Genomic DNA, 20,361 nt, shown 5'->3' with positions numbered 1-20,361 from the left:
TAAAAAGAGGCATGCCTCAGTTTCTATTTTATTGAATTTCTTCATTGTCGCATTGGGACACATTCCATTGCAGTCTTAGCGGTTCCATTTCACGTCTTCAGGGTGAGACAATGATGGGGAAGTAGCTCCCTCTGCTGTTCACTTTTTGTTAATACATGGATGAGAAAAAAAAAAGAGTACTGTTGAACGTTCACCTTCTGTACACGAATTCTCCCTGCTGTCATATTCTAAACAGTTTAAGTAACGTGCGAAAAATAAATAAATACAAGCATGTATATACTTGCAGTATCCTATACATGTACTCTAAAAACTGCTGGGTTAAATACAACCCAGCACTGGGTATAGACTGGGTTGTTATGACGGTCACTGTGACTTTGCCAAGTCAGACATGTTCCTGGATCACCATCTTTTGTTGAACCTAGGACAACATTACTGTCCAATGTATAACTACCCATAAACCTACAATGTATCCCTAATATCAGAGGGAGAGAAGCACCTTACCCTTGTTGTTAGCCTTAAACTTGTTCCTCATATTTGATTGGGATGTTGCTCCAGGAGCATGTTTTTCTTTGTGAAATCACGTTCATCTGTTTTGAACTAACGGTTGGGTCAAACGTTTATCCCAACCTTCTGTGTATTTTATTTAACTCAAATATTATTTAAAAAAATTACTGGCTGGCTTAAAATACCCCAAATGGAAATAAAAAATCAGACACATAATTACTAGAGGCAATAATCAAAAGGTGGAAATGTATTAATAAGCAGATAAAAATGTTTATTAGCCTATTTATTCAAATTATGGATAAATGTTCCTTGAACATATTAATAAGTTTTAATTTAATTTTAAGCAAGAAATATAGTAATTTTTAAGCAATAGTTGAGTTAAATAAAACTACTCAGAAGGTTGGGTTAAACGCAGTCGCTGGGTTTGTCCACATTTCAGCCAGCGTTTGGGTTGTTTTTAAATCATCATTTATTTTTATGTACTTGCAATATACAAGCAAGCAAAATTCTTACAATTAAAAACTAAACTCATTCATGCCTTACCACAGGGTAATACAGTAGAACATCACTTACTGTACAATACGTCGTATTGTTGTGTTTGATGTACAGTTGAAGACCACAGAAGATCCCACTTCTGCTGTTTCCCAATACTGATCCTGGAGCACCCCCAACAGGTCGATCGTATTACAATAATCCTCAAAAGTACATGGATCGTCTGGTTGAATTGGTTAAAAGCTAATATGAACTACTAACATTTTTTCAGTCTGTTTTTTTTATTATATAATGACTGAATGGGAAAATGAACGAAGGTTCTTAATCTCGAACGAAGAATGTCTTAAATGTTCTGATCCAATGGTGTCGTAATATCTGTATAAATACCTGTATATCCAATAAATGTTCCAAAGCGTCTTAACTTATCCATTTCAAAATCCTTGTAGATGTATAAGTGCTCTGAGTACAATACTGTGCATCGATTGGCTAGATCGTACTAAGTTCGTCAGTCACGGTGGCCGAGAGGTTAAGGCGTTGGACTCGAAATCCAATGGGGTTTCCCCGCACAGGTTCGAATCCTGTTCGTGACGATATTTATTTCTGCGAAACAATAGTACTTTGTGGGAAGTTGTGGCCTAGTTGTTAGAGAGTTCGATTCCTAACTCTAGGGTTGTGGGTCCGAGTCTCGGGCCGGCAATACCACGACTTAGGTGCCCTTGAGCAAATCAGCAGGGGCTCAAGGGCGCCGCAGCATAAATGGCTGCCCACGGTTTGTGTGTGTTCACTGCTGTGTGTGTGTGCACTTTGGAAGGGATAAATGCAGAGCATGAATTCTGAGTATGGGTCACCATACTTGGCTGAATGTCACTTCACGTTCACTTTTTGGGTGTTTAACGATTTAACAGAGACAAATAAAGTTCATAAAGTATATGGAAAATCATTTTTTGAATTATATTATAATATAATTAATTCTATTAATTCCTGTTGAAACTGGAAGTTTGGGAAAGTCGTTTCAGGCCTCGCCTCTTTTTATAAAATAACTTGACACAGCAATGAGCTACACTTGCCAGTTCGTGTCAGCCCCACGGACCGCCCACTGTCTGTTAACTGGGTTCATCCCCCTTTCCGGATGAATTGAGGACGGAAGAATAGATGCAATATTTATTTGCAAAATAAATTGAAATATTTGCTCACTCAAGCGCTATATTTGCCCAAGTGCATTACCTGAGTGTGCTTAAGAGGTCTGCAGTTGTTCACACTTGTTTAATTAAAACATTCCTAATAGATATGAAGTCGTTAAAGTATGTGATATTTCTTTATGTAGACTGCAAATGTAATCTGCTAAAAATCTTGAGCCAGCTGTGAAAGGAGAGGAGAATGTATGCGTACCTGCTGCTGGTTTGGGAAATATGTTCTCAAGGTCTCATAAGCGTGAGAATCCGGAAAACATTTTCAGTGAAGTTGTTAAGGTAGTCTGGATAAAATCTTTTTTTCGAGAAAATATTAGATGAGTCCCGTTCACAGATAGGCCTTCTGATTTTAGGGTTGAACTTTATATTTATTTATTTATTTGTTTGTTTGTTTTCATGGTATGTGCAAAACACTGAGACATTTCTCAAAATATCGTGTTCCACAGAAGAAAGTAAGTCATACAGGTTTGGAAAGAAATGGCGGTGAATAATTCATTTTTGGCTAAACCCCTATTAGTATTAAAATGGCAAAATATTTTTGGGGCTGCTACATTATGCACTTAGTTTAATGTGCTATTTCTGCCCTGTCCCTTACAATTATTCTTGTTAAATTAATATTAAATAACATAATACATTTTACATAATAATATATATTCATATTAAAAAACAGTATTTAAATAACTGTTGTCTTCAGTTGAAACGGGTTAAGATGAACGTTGTTGAAAACAATTACATTGTTTAATTATTCATTCATTCATTTATTTTCTTTGTTTGTTCTTAATGTTCATGTGACTTTACTCTTTTTCAAGAAACCAGGATTTATCCAAAGCATCCTGAGCAATTTTCTTAGTGAAAATGTGCTCAAATGTGCTCAATTCTTGTACAGATTGATATATTTATAACACACAGCCTAATTGTATAATTTTAAAACAAATATTTTTTTTTATTTAAATATTGCACTTTGTAATCTCATTTTAAATCTCATAAAACGTCCATTTTTGTTGGTTTTTTTACACGCGGAAATGTTTATTTCTGTAGATTATTCTCTGATTCTTGTTGTCTTACTCCTTGGGTTTGAGAAGTCAAACAACAGGGGTAAATATTTGACACTGAAGAGCTCTTGGGTATTTGAGAGTGCACACTTTTCCTCAAGCATAGCCTACTTCTATCTGTGGGCGTCTAATAGATTAAGGAGATAGGAGAGGTCATTAGAAACTAAACTGTGTGCCACACGAGGCTTCACTTATTCTCTGAGAGCGTGCGCCAAAATTCCAAGAGCTTGGCAAACATTTCGACTCACTTTATTCAGGTTAACATCGATACGTGGACACACCATAGCTGTGTCTCATTTAGAAGGTTGCGCCCTCCGAAGGTCGCATTCGAAGGCTGCATACGTCATCGTGGTTGTCTCATTTCAGAAAAGCAAGTAGCACACTCCGAATGAGACCTTCGAATGCGACCTTTTTTCACAGGAATTCGAAGGATACATGAGGTGTATCCTTCGCTGCTACAAATAACCCACAATCCCTTGCGTCGCCATAAATAACCGTTGTTTATTTGAAAAAATGGCGGCGGCAGATCTACACACAAGCGATGTGGTGTTTAAATGTAAGTACTTTAAAGTTCTTCATTTTTTAAAAGTTGAATTACAAGTGTGGTAAACATGATTACAAGTGTTTAGTGATTTTTTTTTTTTTTTTACAGTTTAACAGTACTTCGCTAGCAGGGCGAGAAATAATTATTATTTAACCCTTGTATTACATTAAATAAAAACATTTTCTTTTCAAATTACTTTCCAGATTTAGAAATAATTTCCTTAAAATTTTTTCTTAAACAAGTGTGAGAGCGCAACGACGTTATGTGTTGGCATAGCAACGTGATACTTCCTGTTTCGTTTTCCGTCCGTCCTACGAAGGCCGTCTCGTTTAATCCCAGGGTGAAGGACACTCCATATACGCATCCTAGAGAGGATTCGACCTCCAGAGGATGCGACCTCCAGAGGACGTGGCCTTCTAAATGAGACACAGCTCATGTCGCAGTTACTAACCAAACGCTTTTTAGAATCAAACCTTATATAGCAAAAATAAGCATTAGCCTATAAAGTCTAAGTTAAAAAAATACAAATTCTGTCAATCTGAGTCTCATTCTTATCTTGAACATTTTAAGATTTAGTGCAGATAATTTAAAATTCAGAGAAATGTTGTAGCCTATTCAAATAAATGGAAACGTATTTTTAAAAACCTTGATTAATCTGGAGACAGCTTGACGTTTTATGGAAACGAAAAGTCTTTTAATTCCGTTTGAAAACGCATAACTAATAATTCAGTATAGACATAAGCAGCCAGACGTGTAGCAGTAGATAGATGTCCAGGTCCCGTTCGGCTCTTTTCAGAACCATGACAACACGAAACAAGCACGGATTTATTCGAGAAAGTTAAAGGACATTGTGCGGGGGCGTCAATCAAGCATTATTTCAGGACTGAACAAATGCAAAATCTTGACTGGAACAAATGCTTCCAACGGGTCTCGGACGCGGGGCTACATTTCCCTCTTTTGTTCCCGGTCGCTGGCTGGCATGTATTTGTGTTCCTTTTTTCGCCCGACCACCCAGGACGACTAGACGAGGATGGATACCGACTCTGTTTGGGAGGGTCTATGCAGTCATCCAGAGCGCGCTCTAAGGCGAGGCAGTCTCGGGAATCATCAGAACCCAATAATATCTACTGTGCTGGTGAGGTGTAGGAGTAAGCAAAAGTAGCTACATAAAGAAACATAATTGTCTCATTGATGTCTGGATATTTTCCCCAAGTTCTCAATTCAGTAGTTATTTCAGATTTCTCGCTTGTTAGGAAGAAATGACCTGCTAAGTTAAACACAACTGGAATAAAAGCACAAATGTCAATGTTCTAGTCTAGTGTAACATCAGATATAGCTGTAAGGAAAACTTCTTAACATTTTAAAAAAGCAATAAGGTTTTTGTGTGATTTTACAGTACACGAAGTGCAAGCTCATTTTCCAACATCCACGAATATATACTACATTTCATTAAAGGTCCTTTTACTTTCTTTCTTTCCATACTATGGAAGTCAACGGGCACCAGCAAATGAAGGCGAACTATCCCTTAAATCACCATCACCCACTGTACTGAAAGAGTGCGCATTTAACCCGTGTTTGTGCAATAACACCTGTAATAAACGACACTACCCCAATAAACGAATTAGGTAAACAAACTCTAGGACGCTAATGGACCACTTTGAATGCAAATATCCGATATATTATTTGAGCGGGGGGAAAGAAGGGAGGGCTCTTGTTGTCATTTGCCACCCAAGACGTGATTCAGCCTCAACAATTACCATTATCTGTTTCCCACTTTTCACGAATTCGGATGAATCAGTAATGATGAAGAGTGTTACCCTCCATCATTGTGAAAGTAACAGGCTATTCTTTGCCGAGTTCACACCTACCATTACAGGGATTTAAGTACACGAGTCATTGAGGTACTTAGAACCTATATAAGGAGGAGAGGCCTCAACGCAGCCACCAAGTGCTGTTTATATAAACAGCGCGACATCAGTGTACACATTGTCACTTGGATGCGCGTCTTGAGAACGCACACATCACTTCAGCACTGCTCGACCGAGGATAGCTCTTCAAGATCGAGAACCAGTCCTGGAACTAACAGCAATCCAGCGCTAGAGATGGCGATTTCTAACAAGTTCAGTTTCACTGTGAGAAGTATTTTGGATTTGCCAGAAAATGACACCGAGAGCATCGCGCGCCATTCTCCAGTGGACTCTTTCTCCGTCTCACCTTACTCGTCCTGGACTGAAAACGGCAGAGAACATATATGTAAGTTCTTAAAAAAAATCAAATCAATCTTAAGAAAAATGGCTTTATGGCTTTATGTCCATCCTATTATTCATGTCATAGCACGATGGGTTATTATTATTATTATTATTTTTTATTTACAGTTGGTAACTGTAAAGCATATAAATACACATATGTTTTTTCTTCTCAGAGGGTAGATGTATAAAGGCTAATTTGTATTTATTTATTTAACGTCAGACGAAAGCAACCTTGATGCTTCACCAGACTCCAGCGGGCCAGATGTGCCTTCAGTGGATACAGAGCATGAGAAGCGGAAGAAGCGTCGCGTGTTATTCTCCAAGGCGCAGACGTATGAACTGGAGAGACGCTTTCGTCAGCAGCGGTACCTGTCCGCTCCAGAACGAGAGCAGCTCGCGCACCTGCTACGCCTCACGCCCACGCAGGTGAAGATCTGGTTTCAAAACCACAGATACAAGATGAAGAGAGCACGGACAGAGTGCGCTCAGGACCTCAGTCAGCCTCCATTGCTGCGCAGAGTCGTGGTGCCCATTTTGGTCCGAGATGGCAAACCGTATCAGAGCTGTGCTATTGATGCAGAAAAAGGAAGCTGCATGGTTACACCAACAGTACCACCCTCACCCTCACCTTACAGCGTTCAATGTTTTCAGTCTTTACAGCAACAGACGCCCTTTGCGCTTTTGCCCACATACCAGCACTTTACCAACACAGCGGCCTCCCGTCACCACTTCTGTGTTTGGTGAGACTCACTTAGGACCACTCGAACTATTTTCGGGACTTATCTCACAGGACAGCGCATGGATTCCTCCTGATTCAAGTTTTTTTTAATTATAAAGTGTTAGGTCTATTAAAGTAGAAACTCTCAGCGTTGATAAGATAAACAAAATGCTGTTTGCACATATTATATGTTCTATTTAGTCTTTGTAAGATTTTTGTATATTGATTATTTGATGTTGAGCATATTTGCCTATAGATCTTGTGACGTTGAACTGTTTGTATTTCTTCTAAACCAAAATATGATATATCAGTGAGAAAAATGTTTTATATTGTGAATATTGTAGTGTTATAATTTGATGATATTTGCATCATCTCAAAGTGTTATGTGTAAAAAAAGATACTGAGAATAAAAAAAATACATTCTTAGCAATTTATAATTGTTTGAATTGTCCAAATTATCGTTGGTTTATACACATTATACTAAATATTCACTATGCTTAAAATTACTCCTTTTACAGATTTTAAAGTGTGTAATTTCGCCCCTAAGAAGTTTTATTAGGCTACAAATTTTGAATTCCTTCACATTTTTGTTAATCCCATGGTTGTTACAAACTGTTTGTACAAAAGATCTCAGACTGAACTAAAAAAAAAAAAAAGAAAAAGAAAAAGGAGTATGAGAATTAGCGCACAGCAAGAGATGAGTGGCTTTTGTAATGTTAAGACGTTCACTTTCACCCAACAGAGAAGACCAAATAACCCGAATAAAGAAAGAACCCTAGGACTCAGCGTAAACACTAAACAAGAAATGCAGCACAATGGTCATTGATTCTTGTGTGAATCTGAATTTTATTAAAAGATAATATATTTATCGTCCTTTTTACGAAGTGGTGTTTTATAAAGGGAGTCTTGCCGAGCTCGGAGCTCACCCCCTGGACAGCACGACAAATATGTATAACCTTTATTTAATTATAAGTAGCCTAAGTGTGAACACGTGAAATATGAATGTTGTTTTTACGCGTATTTGAGTACTAGTTAAAGCTTGGGTGACTAAATAAGAAAACAGAAGTTGATAGATGTTCTTAAAATGGTTACCCCCCCCCCCCCCCCCACACACACAAAAATAAATTAAGCTTCGGTTTGTGACAAATGGCACTGTGACCTCAGAAAGTTCAGGCAACTCACTGTCCTCTCCATATTTTAAAAGAGGATGATCTTTGTCGTAACATTGATGCAAGAGGCGTGCTTTCTCGTGCTTTCTCAATCCCGAGCTTGTCCCAATTAATTCAGCGACCCGGTTAGTATCATCCTTGTCACCTGGCCTTTTGTCCCTTCTCTCAGGCCACCTTGTACTACATATGGAGGGGACTGACCGCAGCGATCTCTTCTCTACATCTACCCCAAAACACTTTTTGTGTCGTCCTCTGAAAGGACCATTGTGTGGTTCCCAAAGGGACCTAGACAAAATCCGCAGCGTCCCAATTCTCGTGATGTTTAATCAGTCCCGGGTGACAAATTTATGGGCTTTAACAAGACAATGGAGTTTTAAAAGTCGTTGGGTTTGGGGAGTGACAAAGACAGGCTTTAAGAGGTCTCTGCTGGTTTATGGCGAGACTTGGCCATGCACAACAACATAGACCGCAACTGCGCTTATGAATTCATGTTTTTATTAGTGCTGTCAAAATTAGCGCGTTAACACATTCGATTAATTTGAAATATTTAACGCGTTAAAAAAAATAACGCAATTAACGCGGTTGCAGTTTTTTTTATTTCCAGTTGTGGCCTATGTGTGTTCAACGTGCAAAGAAATATGGTTAAGACCAAGGAAGGTGTAGCTGACACAGAAAAGGTTTATTTCTTGCTGAATATTTTGTTACCCTTTTTAAAAGTATTTGTTTGTTTGTTACAAATGTTGTTTAATAATTGAATGTTTATTTGAGTATTGTATATGTTTAACAATTGCCAATAGTGACACCTACTGGTGAAAATATGTAGCATTGTACGTATGTAGGTCACGTGGTTTGATAAGCTGCATTGAGCATTGGGAAAGCACGAGGTGATCACGAACGGAGAAGTGTAAGATCGTAAGAAGTAAAAGATTAATAAGATTGTTTGTTAAGAAGATCTCTAATGTCTCCTGAATCCTGATTGGAAAGCACACGGTATGTTTGTTTGTGTTTTGGTTAATTTTGTGTATAGTTTAAGGTATTTTGTGTATTAGTATGTTTAAGCCATATGATTAATCTACAATGTAATGTAAAATGACTTCATCACAAATGTAATTGCAATTTTATTTTTTATTCTTTAGTTTTTCACGGTTCTCAGATGTTTGTGATGACAAGGGGACAGACATTAAAACTGAAAATCTGAATCTGAAGGCATCAGTTGAAGCGTGCTTATTTTCTAATCACGGAGAAAAACTTCAGGAGCCGTTATAGTGAAAAACGTGCATTCACATCCTCTAAAGTGCAAGAATTCATCGTGAAAAATTAAGAGTTGCCAGGCCTCGTGGTGATCCAGTTGACCCGGTGGAAAATAGCAGCCGTCAGTGGAGGTGAAGATGTCGTCATTCAAGGGAGCAACGCGATTTCGTCGTATTGAAACTCCATCTTGCTTTTCGCGTGACTGAATTCCTTTCTGTGTAGAAGAGCAGCGCAAGAAGACATTTTGCAGTGACAACCGATAGCCACAAGGCGGCGACATTGCAAAGTTGGGTCAATTCAGTCATCAATAAGAGTTGATATCCTTGGATTTGGAGGTCAGACTGTATTTTTTCAGCTTGAAAAATTAATTTCTTGGTTGATGTTGCATTAACATTTATTCTAATTGAAATTGTATGCAAATGGTCGAAAAAAGTTTTTGCATTTAATACTTTTCTGAGTTGAGATTAATGTGTAACTTGTTTAATAATTGACATTGTACAATTTCAATGTGTTAGTACAGCTGGCTATTAGAGTTTAAGGCTGAATAATTTTGTGGTTTAAACCAAGTTACCAACATGGATGTAAATAGATCAGACAGTGTCTTAGACCAAGTCATTCAAGCTCTTGAAGATGAAAAAGCGCAATTAGAGGGGAAATTAGAAACTGAAATTGATGTCTCAGAAAGACGAAAATATGAAGAACGCCTTGCAGAAATTAATGCAGATTTGCAAGCTAATAAGACAAAACTTCAAGGGTCATCATCACAAGTTGAGCAAGAAGTTAGGCGTTCAGAAAGAGAAAGACGTCCAACAGAAAAAGTGCTTGAGTTAAGACGTGATGAGTTAGCAAAAAGAGAAAGGAAGTTTATGTTCACATACTTAAACTTTAAAGCTGAAGCTCAGTTTATCAGATCTAAACTGAAAGAACAATGCTCTAAAACCGATTTAGGTGATATGATAGTGACTGCAGAAAAACGTGAAGCAGAGTTAAAACAAACCTATGAGAGTATTCGTGCAATGAACGTCCCATCTCAAGATATAAGAAGGAAAATGGATAGCTGCACTTCAGTAACTAGTGAAGTAACTGTACTGTTGAAAAGACGTTGCGCAGAAGTTGACACTAAAGAGTTTGATGCGGAGGCTGTAAAAGAAACACTCCTCCAGTTACTGCAAAGAGATGACGCCAAGTCAATTTATGGATCAACTGTGTCGAGAGCTGAAAAAGAAAGTCAGCAGGGAAGTCATATGTCAATAAAAAGAGCGGAAGCAGCGGCACGCTTAGCTGCAAAACGTGCTGAACTAAATCGAGAAAAAGAAATCTCAGCTCAAAGAAAAGAGGTGCTAGCCCAACAAGAGAGGTTAAAAATGCTGGAGGAACAAAGGGATCTTGAAGTCATGGAAGCTGAATATAGTGTGTACGCAGAAGAGGAATCAAGATTGAACGCTGAAATAAGAGAAACAAACGAAAAATGTGCTTTGCCTCCATGTCAGCATCCGCTGCAACACAATAGCCATTCATGCACCAAGGTTTCAACCTTTCAACCTTTAGCTCAACCGTGCTCTGAAAATAAGCTAGAGACTAAAGTAGATGAGGTTGTATTAGTGAAAGCACTAACAGAATCTCTGGCAATGACCAAACTTCCAGCTCCAGAGCCATTCACCTTTACAGGTGACCCACTCAAGTTCATTGAATGGCGCACTTGTTTTAAAGCTTTAATTGAAACAAACTGCACAACTTCAGCACATAGGCTCTTCTATCTAAAAAAGTACATAAGCGGAGATGCTCTTAGTGTACTAGAGGGAACATTTTATAGGAGTGATGAAGATGCATACACGCAAGCTTGGGATGCCCTGAATAAACGCTATGGACACCCTTTTGTAGTTCAAAGAGCATTTAGGACAAAGTTGAGTAACTGGCCAAAAATAGGACCTAAAGAATCACTGAAATTGAGGGAGTTTAGTGATTTCCTTATCTCCTGTAAAAATGCAATGCCTCATGTACATGGTTTGGGAGTTTTGGACGATTGTGAAGAGAACCAGAAATTGCTTCAGAAACTTCCTGACTTTATAACAACTCGCTGGAATAGGCATGTCAGTAAAGCACTCGATGATGAAAAGCCATACCCAAGTTTCGCTGAGTTTTCAGACTTTGTGGCAGAAGAGGCACGTATTGCATGTAATCCTGTTTCCTCTCTACATGCTTTAAAGCATGCAGATGAAAGGTTAGGAAAGGAGCAAAAACGTTTCAAAGCCAGTGCTCTGATGCAAAATGTTAAACCCATTGCAAAGAACTTTAATGCATTGGAAAGAGAAACCAGTACCAAACTCAACCCTTCTGCTACTCGAGATAAAAGACAACTAGAATGTATTTGCTGTCAGCAAAATCACTTCATATACAAATGTGAAAAGTTTGCGGCAATGCCTCTTGAGGAGAAGAAAAGGTTTGTCATCAACAACAAGATGTGCTTTGGTTGTCTGAGAGTCGGCCATATCTCCAAAAACTGTAGAAAGCGAGCAACTTGCAACATCTGCAGGCAAAGTCATCCCTCTCCACTTCATGAAGAACGTTTACAAGGAGGAAAACCAGAAGCTTCATCTGACGAAAGGGCTTCCATTAGCTTATGTAGTGTGGGAATGGACAACTATAATCGCACTTCAATGATAGTTCCAGTATGGCTCTCTTGTGCAACAAAGGACAGCCCAGAAATTCTAGCCTACGCATTGCTGGACACGCAGAGCAGTAATACATTCATCAATCAGGACATCTGCGACAAACTTCAAGTACATACAGAACCTGTGAAATTAAAGCTGTCCACAATGACTGATCGAGCTACGATAGAGGATTGTCAGAGAGTAGATGGACTAAGAGTGAGAGGCTATAGTTTGCAAGAGTACATTGAGTTGCCACCAGTTTACACTCAAGACTACATTCCCTTGGAACGAGATAGCATTCCTACTTGCAAAAAAGCTCAGAAATGGACCCACCTGCTCAGTGTTGCAGACAAAATGCCAGATCTATTGGATTGTCCTGTAGGGCTTCTAATTGGCTATGATTGTCCAAGAGCTCTAAAGCCAACCCAAGTGATATCAGGGAATGAAAACGAGCCTTACGCAGTCAAAACAGACTTAGGCTGGAGTATAGTGGGATCCATAGCTCCCAATAGTTGCTCTAGAGATGTAACCGGGTTCTGTCATCGCATATCGGTGAAGGAACTCCCAGCTATAACACCTGCCTCTATAATCAGGACATTAGAAGCTGACTTCCGGGATACAGATTCAAAAGAGAGGACAATATCTCAGGAGGACATTCAATTTCTTCAACAGTTGGATGAAAGGGTTCAACACAACAGAGAAGGACATGTGGAAATGCCCTTACCTTTCAGAAAGCGTCCTCAGTTGCCGAACAATAAGAAGCTTGCTGTGGTTCGTTTGAGATATTTGAAAAGGAAAATGGAGAGAAGTCCTAAGTACAGAAAGGACTATGTGAGATTTATGGACAGTGTCTTTAGAGATGGAGATGCTGAAGAAGCAACTACCACTGGAAAAGAAGACAGTACATGGTACATCCCACACCATGGGGTGTACCACCCAAGAAAACCAGAGAAAATAAGAGTGGTATTTGACTGCTCAGCCAAATTTGAAGGCACATCTCTAAATGACCACTTACTCACAGGGCCAGACTTAACAAATACTCTGACTGGAGTGCTGTGTAGATTTCGTGAGCATCAGATTGCTATTGTTTGCGATGTGGAGAAGATGTTCCATCGCTTTCATGTCAATCTAGATGATCGTGATTTTCTGAGATTCCTATGGTGGGAAGAAGGGAACACTGAAAAGGAACCCAAGGAATATTGCATGCGAGTTCACATTTTTGGAGCAGCATCCTCTCCAGGGTGTGCGAACTATGGCATGAAATATCTAGCCAGCAAATATGAGAAGGACTACCCACTGGCAGCAAGCTTCATTCGCAAAAACTTCTATGTGGATGATGGTCTTGTCAGCATTGATTCCAATGAGAAAGCCAACAAGTTGATTAATGAAGCAAGAGATGTTTTGGCCAAAGGAAAACTGCGCTTACACAAGTTTGTGTCCAATAGCAGAGAAGTTTTGAATGCAATTCCAGAGAGTGAACGTGCCAGTGTGGTAAAGGATGTTGATCTGAACTACAATGAGCTTCCAATGCAGAGTGTACTGGGAGTAAAGTGGAACATAGAGACTGATACATTCTCATTTAAAGTCGACCTTACTGAAAAGGCTGCTACTCGAAGGGGAATTCTATCAGTGGTTGCAAGTGTGTACGACCCATTAGGTTTTCTTGCTCCCTACATCTTTGTTGGAAAAAGAGTGCTCCAAGAAATGTGTAAACGAGGAGTAGGATGGGATGAACCTCTTCCCTCTGATCTGAAGCCAAAGTGGGATACATGGCTCCATGACTTAGAAAATCTCCAAAGGATTCGAATACCAAGATGCTTCATTCCTGAAAATATGGGCAAAATCCAGAAAATTGAACTGCATCATTTTTCAGATGCCAGCAGTGAAGGTTATGGACAGTGTTCATATATCAGGACTGTTGCTGATGAGCAAGTGCATTGTGCGCTGGTCATGGGAAAGGCCAGAGTAGCCCCTACAAAGGTTTTCAGCATACCACGCCTTGAGCTGACTGCAGCCACAGTTTCAGCATCAGTAAGTCATCTTCTTAGAGAAGAGCTAGATCTGGAGATAAATGAAGAGTTTTTCTGGACGGATTCCCAGATAGTATTAGGGTATATCAAGAACGAAGCCAGACGCTTTCATGTTTTTGTGGCTAATCGTGTCCAGAAAATAAGAGACTCTACAGATCCAAAGCAGTGGTTCTATGTGGAAACCAATCAAAATCCAGCAGACTGTACATCTAGGGGTTCCAAGGTGGCAGACCTAATTGACTCAAGTTGGTTGAAAGGCCCAAAGTTTCTATGGGAAAAGGAAATTGTTACTCATAAAACTTCACCAAAGCTTCTTGTAGGTGACCCTGAGGTAAAAGTCCTGAAAACAGATGCCTGTGTAAGAGACAACTTTCTTGAAAGACTAACAAGATTCTCAGATTGGAATACAGCAATCAATGCTATAGCTAGAATCAAAAGACTTGTGAAAAGAGACAGATCAGGGTTCATTAGTGTAGAGGAGAGAGAGAAAGCAGCTCTTGTGCTCATCAAGGCAGCACAAAAAGAAGCCTTTGAAGAAGAACTGAAATGTCTCAGTCAAAACCCTGCTAAGTTACTGAAGAATAACAGGTTATACCAACTTGATCCTGTTCTCCAGAATGAACTGCTCAGGGTTGGAGGTCGGTTAAGAAAGTCTAACGCAGCATTGGAGTTGAAACATCCAATAATTCTTCCTAAGGAAGGCATTGTCACACAGCTGATACTTGACTATTGCCACAAGAAAATTCAACATCAAGGTCGAGGTCAAACCTTAAATGAGCTCAGATCCAGTGGATATTGGATAATGGGTGCAAGCAATGTAGTGGCCAAATACATAAAAAATTGTGTTACATGCAGAAAGCTGCGCAGACCAGTTGAAGAACAGCGCATGGCTGACCTTCCAGCTGACAGAGTAGAACCATCACCCCCATTCTTGTATTCTGGTATTGACTGTTTTGGCCCCTTCTACACGAAACAAGGTCGGAAAGAATTCAAACGATATGGTCTGTTGTTTACGTGCCTGAGCTCCAGGGCTGTACATTTAGAAATGTTAGAAGATCTCACTACTGATGCATTTCTGAATGCTTTAAGATGTTTCATAGCAATCAGAGGAGCCGTGCGACAGATCAGATCCGACCAAGGCACAAATTTCGTGGGGGCAAGGAATGAGCTGGAGAAAGGTTTGAAAGATCTAGACCAAGAGAGGATCTCTACCTATCTTGCAAGCAAACAGTGTGATTTCCTTATGAATGTTCCTGAAGCAAGCCACATGGGAGGTGTGTGGGAACGCCAGATAAGAACAGTAAGGAGTGTGATGAATGCTGTTCTGGCACAAGCTAAAGGAAGACTGGATGACACCTCATTAAGGACATTCTTCTACGAGGCAATGTTAATCGTAAATAATCGTCCGCTTACCACTAACACAATAAATGACCCAGAGAGTCTTGAGCCCTTGACTCCTAATCATCTGCTTACGATGAAGACATCAGTGCCTCTGCCTCCTCCTGGCAAATTTATTCGTGAAGATCTGTACGCTAGGAAAAGGTGGAGAAGAGTGCAATACTTGTCAGAGCAGTTTTGGAGCAGGTGGCGTAAAGAATACCTGGCGAACTTAAGCCTCAGACAACAATGGCACAAACCTAGAAGAAATGTTCAAATTGGAGATGTAGTGATTGTCAAAGAGGACAATGTTCACAGAAATGAATGGAGGTTAGCTAGAGTTGTTGAGACAAGTGCAGATGATGATGGGCTTGTAAGAAAGGTTAAACTCCAAATGGGACAAAGTAAGTTAGGTAAAAAGGGTGAGAGATTGACACAAATAACTCTTTTGGAACGTCCAATTCAAAAAATAGTGGTAATAGTTGAGAACAATTCCTAGACTACGAGTATACACACAGTTGTCTTAACATACAGAGTAGTGTTGTTCAAAGAAAATGAAAATAACTCCTATGTTGAAAGTGTTGAAAGAAGAATGAAAGTTAACTGACAGCTTATAGGAAAATTACAGGCTTAATTGATTTCAGTTAAAAGGTAGTAATTTCATAAATCCTTGTAATTTTGGTGGCAGTGTAGCTGACACAGAAAAGGTTTATTTCTTGCTGAATATTTTGTTACCCTTTTTAAAAGTATTTGTTTGTTTGTTACAAATGTTGTTTAATAATTGAATGTTTATTTGAGTATTGTATATGTTTAACAATTGCCAATAGTGACACCTACTGGTGAAAATATGTAGCATTGTACGTATGTAGGTCACGTGGTTTGATAAGCTGCATTGAGCATTGGGAAAGCACGAGGTGATCACGAACGGAGAAGTGTAAGATCGTAAGAAGTAAAAGATTAATAAGATTGTTTGTTAAGAAGATCTCTAATGTCTCCTGAATCCTGATTGGAAAGCACACGGTATGTTTGTTTGTGTTTTGGTTAATTTTGTGTATAGTTTAAGGTATTTTGTGTATTAGTATGTTTAAGCCATATGATTAATCTACAATGTAATGTAAAATGACTTCATCACAAATGTAATTGCAATTTTATTTTTTATTCTTTAGTTTTTCACGGTTCTCAGATGTTTGTGATGACAAGGGGACAGACATTAAAACTGAAAATCTGAATCTGAAGGCATCAGTTGAAGCGTGCTTATTTTCTAATCACGGAGAAAAACTTCAGGAGCCGTTATAGTGAAAAACGTGCATTCACATCCTCTAAAGTGCAAGAATTCATCGTGAAAAATTAAGAGTTGCCAGGCCTCGTGGTGATCCAGTTGACCCGGTGGAAAATAGCAGCCGTCAGTGGAGGTGAAGATGTCGTCATTCAAGGGAGCAACGCGATTTCGTCGTATTGAAACTCCATCTTGCTTTTCGCGTGACTGAATTCCTTTCTGTGTAGAAGAGCAGCGCAAGAAGACATTTTGCAGTGACAACCGATAGCCACAAGGCGGCGACATTGCAAAGTTGGGTCAATTCAGTCATCAATAAGAGTTGATATCCTTGGATTTGGAGGTCAGACTGTATTTTTTCAGCTTGAAAAATTAATTTCTTGGTTGATGTTGCATTAACATTTATTCTAATTGAAATTGTATGCAAATGGTCGAAAAAAGTTTTTGCATTTAATACTTTTCTGAGTTGAGATTAATGTGTAACTTGTTTAATAATTGACATTGTACAATTTCAATGTGTTAGTACAGCTGGCTATTAGAGTTTAAGGCTGAATAATTTTGTGGTTTAAACCAAGTTACCAACATGGATGTAAATAGATCAGACAGTGTCTTAGACCAAGTCATTCAAGCTCTTGAAGATGAAAAAGCGCAATTAGAGGGGAAATTAGAAACTGAAATTGATGTCTCAGAAAGACGAAAATATGAAGAACGCCTTGCAGAAATTAATGCAGATTTGCAAGCTAATAAGACAAAACTTCAAGGGTCATCATCACAAGTTGAGCAAGAAGTTAGGCGTTCAGAAAGAGAAAGACGTCCAACAGAAAAAGTGCTTGAGTTAAGACGTGATGAGTTAGCAAAAAGAGAAAGGAAGTTTATGTTCACATACTTAAACTTTAAAGCTGAAGCTCAGTTTATCAGATCTAAACTGAAAGAACAATGCTCTAAAACCGATTTAGGTGATATGATAGTGACTGCAGAAAAACGTGAAGCAGAGTTAAAACAAACCTATGAGAGTATTCGTGCAATGAACGTCCCATCTCAAGATATAAGAAGGAAAATGGATAGCTGCACTTCAGTAACTAGTGAAGTAACTGTACTGTTGAAAAGACGTTGCGCAGAAGTTGACACTAAAGAGTTTGATGCGGAGGCTGTAAAAGAAACACTCCTCCAGTTACTGCAAAGAGATGACGCCAAGTCAATTTATGGATCAACTGTGTCGAGAGCTGAAAAAGAAAGTCAGCAGGGAAGTCATATGTCAATAAAAAGAGCGGAAGCAGCGGCACGCTTAGCTGCAAAACGTGCTGAACTAAATCGAGAAAAAGAAATCTCAGCTCAAAGAAAAGAGGTGCTAGCCCAACAAGAGAGGTTAAAAATGCTGGAGGAACAAAGGGATCTTGAAGTCATGGAAGCTGAATATAGTGTGTACGCAGAAGAGGAATCAAGATTGAACGCTGAAATAAGAGAAACAAACGAAAAATGTGCTTTGCCTCCATGTCAGCATCCGCTGCAACACAATAGCCATTCATGCACCAAGGTTTCAACCTTTCAACCTTTAGCTCAACCGTGCTCTGAAAATAAGCTAGAGACTAAAGTAGATGAGGTTGTATTAGTGAAAGCACTAACAGAATCTCTGGCAATGACCAAACTTCCAGCTCCAGAGCCATTCACCTTTACAGGTGACCCACTCAAGTTCATTGAATGGCGCACTTGTTTTAAAGCTTTAATTGAAACAAACTGCACAACTTCAGCACATAGGCTCTTCTATCTAAAAAAGTACATAAGCGGAGATGCTCTTAGTGTACTAGAGGGAACATTTTATAGGAGTGATGAAGATGCATACACGCAAGCTTGGGATGCCCTGAATAAACGCTATGGACACCCTTTTGTAGTTCAAAGAGCATTTAGGACAAAGTTGAGTAACTGGCCAAAAATAGGACCTAAAGAATCACTGAAATTGAGGGAGTTTAGTGATTTCCTTATCTCCTGTAAAAATGCAATGCCTCATGTACATGGTTTGGGAGTTTTGGACGATTGTGAAGAGAACCAGAAATTGCTTCAGAAACTTCCTGACTTTATAACAACTCGCTGGAATAGGCATGTCAGTAAAGCACTCGATGATGAAAAGCCATACCCAAGTTTCGCTGAGTTTTCAGACTTTGTGGCAGAAGAGGCACGTATTGCATGTAATCCTGTTTCCTCTCTACATGCTTTAAAGCATGCAGATGAAAGGTTAGGAAAGGAGCAAAAACGTTTCAAAGCCAGTGCTCTGATGCAAAATGTTAAACCCATTGCAAAGAACTTTAATGCATTGGAAAGAGAAACCAGTACCAAACTCAACCCTTCTGCTACTCGAGATAAAAGACAACTAGAATGTATTTGCTGTCAGCAAAATCACTTCATATACAAATGTGAAAAGTTTGCGGCAATGCCTCTTGAGGAGAAGAAAAGGTTTGTCATCAACAACAAGATGTGCTTTGGTTGTCTGAGAGTCGGCCATATCTCCAAAAACTGTAGAAAGCGAGCAACTTGCAACATCTGCAGGCAAAGTCATCCCTCTCCACTTCATGAAGAACGTTTACAAGGAGGAAAACCAGAAGCTTCATCTGACGAAAGGGCTTCCATTAGCTTATGTAGTGTGGGAATGGACAACTATAATCGCACTTCAATGATAGTTCCAGTATGGCTCTCTTGTGCAACAAAGGACAGCCCAGAAATTCTAGCCTACGCATTGCTGGACACGCAGAGCAGTAATACATTCATCAATCAGGACATCTGCGACAAACTTCAAGTACATACAGAACCTGTGAAATTAAAGCTGTCCACAATGACTGATCGAGCTACGATAGAGGATTGTCAGAGAGTAGATGGACTAAGAGTGAGAGGCTATAGTTTGCAAGAGTACATTGAGTTGCCACCAGTTTACACTCAAGACTACATTCCCTTGGAACGAGATAGCATTCCTACTTGCAAAAAAGCTCAGAAATGGACCCACCTGCTCAGTGTTGCAGACAAAATGCCAGATCTATTGGATTGTCCTGTAGGGCTTCTAATTGGCTATGATTGTCCAAGAGCTCTAAAGCCAACCCAAGTGATATCAGGGAATGAAAACGAGCCTTACGCAGTCAAAACAGACTTAGGCTGGAGTATAGTGGGATCCATAGCTCCCAATAGTTGCTCTAGAGATGTAACCGGGTTCTGTCATCGCATATCGGTGAAGGAACTCCCAGCTATAACACCTGCCTCTATAATCAGGACATTAGAAGCTGACTTCCGGGATACAGATTCAAAAGAGAGGACAATATCTCAGGAGGACATTCAATTTCTTCAACAGTTGGATGAAAGGGTTCAACACAACAGAGAAGGACATGTGGAAATGCCCTTACCTTTCAGAAAGCGTCCTCAGTTGCCGAACAATAAGAAGCTTGCTGTGGTTCGTTTGAGATATTTGAAAAGGAAAATGGAGAGAAGTCCTAAGTACAGAAAGGACTATGTGAGATTTATGGACAGTGTCTTTAGAGATGGAGATGCTGAAGAAGCAACTACCACTGGAAAAGAAGACAGTACATGGTACATCCCACACCATGGGGTGTACCACCCAAGAAAACCAGAGAAAATAAGAGTGGTATTTGACTGCTCAGCCAAATTTGAAGGCACATCTCTAAATGACCACTTACTCACAGGGCCAGACTTAACAAATACTCTGACTGGAGTGCTGTGTAGATTTCGTGAGCATCAGATTGCTATTGTTTGCGATGTGGAGAAGATGTTCCATCGCTTTCATGTCAATCTAGATGATCGTGATTTTCTGAGATTCCTATGGTGGGAAGAAGGGAACACTGAAAAGGAACCCAAGGAATATTG

General features: G+C 39.4%; 2 protein-coding genes, 1 long non-coding RNA gene and 1 other non-coding gene across 4 annotated transcripts; all 4 read left to right on the top strand.

Annotated features, from left to right (window-relative positions):
- Positions 1–1,504: 1,504 nt before the first annotated feature.
- On the top strand, positions 1,505–1,586 carry trnas-cga (transfer RNA serine (anticodon CGA)). Its single transcript has one exon. It is a non-coding gene; the product is annotated as a tRNA-Ser (tRNA).
- A 4,017-nt stretch (positions 1,587–5,603) lies between these two features.
- Positions 5,604–7,166, top strand: LOC127933491 (homeobox protein XENK-2-like). The gene is made up of 2 exons (XM_052530524.1): positions 5,604–6,035; positions 6,252–7,166. Exons 1-2 carry the CDS (start codon positions 5,780–5,782, stop codon positions 6,773–6,775), a joined length of 780 nt encoding a protein of 259 aa, XP_052386484.1. The 5' UTR covers positions 5,604–5,779; the 3' UTR covers positions 6,776–7,166.
- A 1,414-nt stretch (positions 7,167–8,580) lies between these two features.
- On the top strand, positions 8,581–9,123 carry LOC127933492 (uncharacterized). The gene is made up of 2 exons (XR_008147519.1): positions 8,581–8,908; positions 9,055–9,123. It is a non-coding gene; the product is annotated as an uncharacterized LOC127933492 (long non-coding RNA).
- A 621-nt stretch (positions 9,124–9,744) lies between these two features.
- Positions 9,745–16,462, top strand: LOC128031605 (uncharacterized). Its single transcript, XM_052619922.1, has 2 exons — positions 9,745–16,247; positions 16,394–16,462. Exon 1 carries the CDS (start codon positions 9,745–9,747, stop codon positions 15,724–15,726), a length of 5,982 nt encoding a protein of 1,993 aa, XP_052475882.1. The 3' UTR covers positions 15,727–16,247; positions 16,394–16,462.
- Positions 16,463–20,361: the final 3,899 nt, after the last annotated feature.

This window comes from Carassius gibelio, chromosome A17 (genome assembly GCF_023724105.1).
Source record: "Carassius gibelio isolate Cgi1373 ecotype wild population from Czech Republic chromosome A17, carGib1.2-hapl.c, whole genome shotgun sequence".
Lineage (NCBI taxonomy): Eukaryota > Metazoa > Chordata > Actinopteri > Cypriniformes > Cyprinidae > Carassius > Carassius gibelio.
The sequence above is the reverse complement of the archived record's forward strand: the minus strand, read 5'-3'. Positions and strand labels throughout refer to the sequence as shown.

What these genes read in the sequence shown, in the direction of transcription:
- LOC127933491 (XM_052530524.1), top strand. Translation starts at nt 5,780, where the DNA reads ATGCGCGTCTTGAGAACGCACACATCACTTCAGCACTGCTCGACCGAG. An exon ending in AAACGGCAGAGAACATATAT is followed by an intron (nt 6,036 to 6,251) that starts GTAAGTTCTTAA and finishes ATTTAACGTCAG; the next exon opens with ACGAAAGCAACCTTGATGCT.
- LOC128031605 (XM_052619922.1), top strand. Translation starts at nt 9,745, where the DNA reads ATGGATGTAAATAGATCAGACAGTGTCTTAGACCAAGTCATTCAAGCT.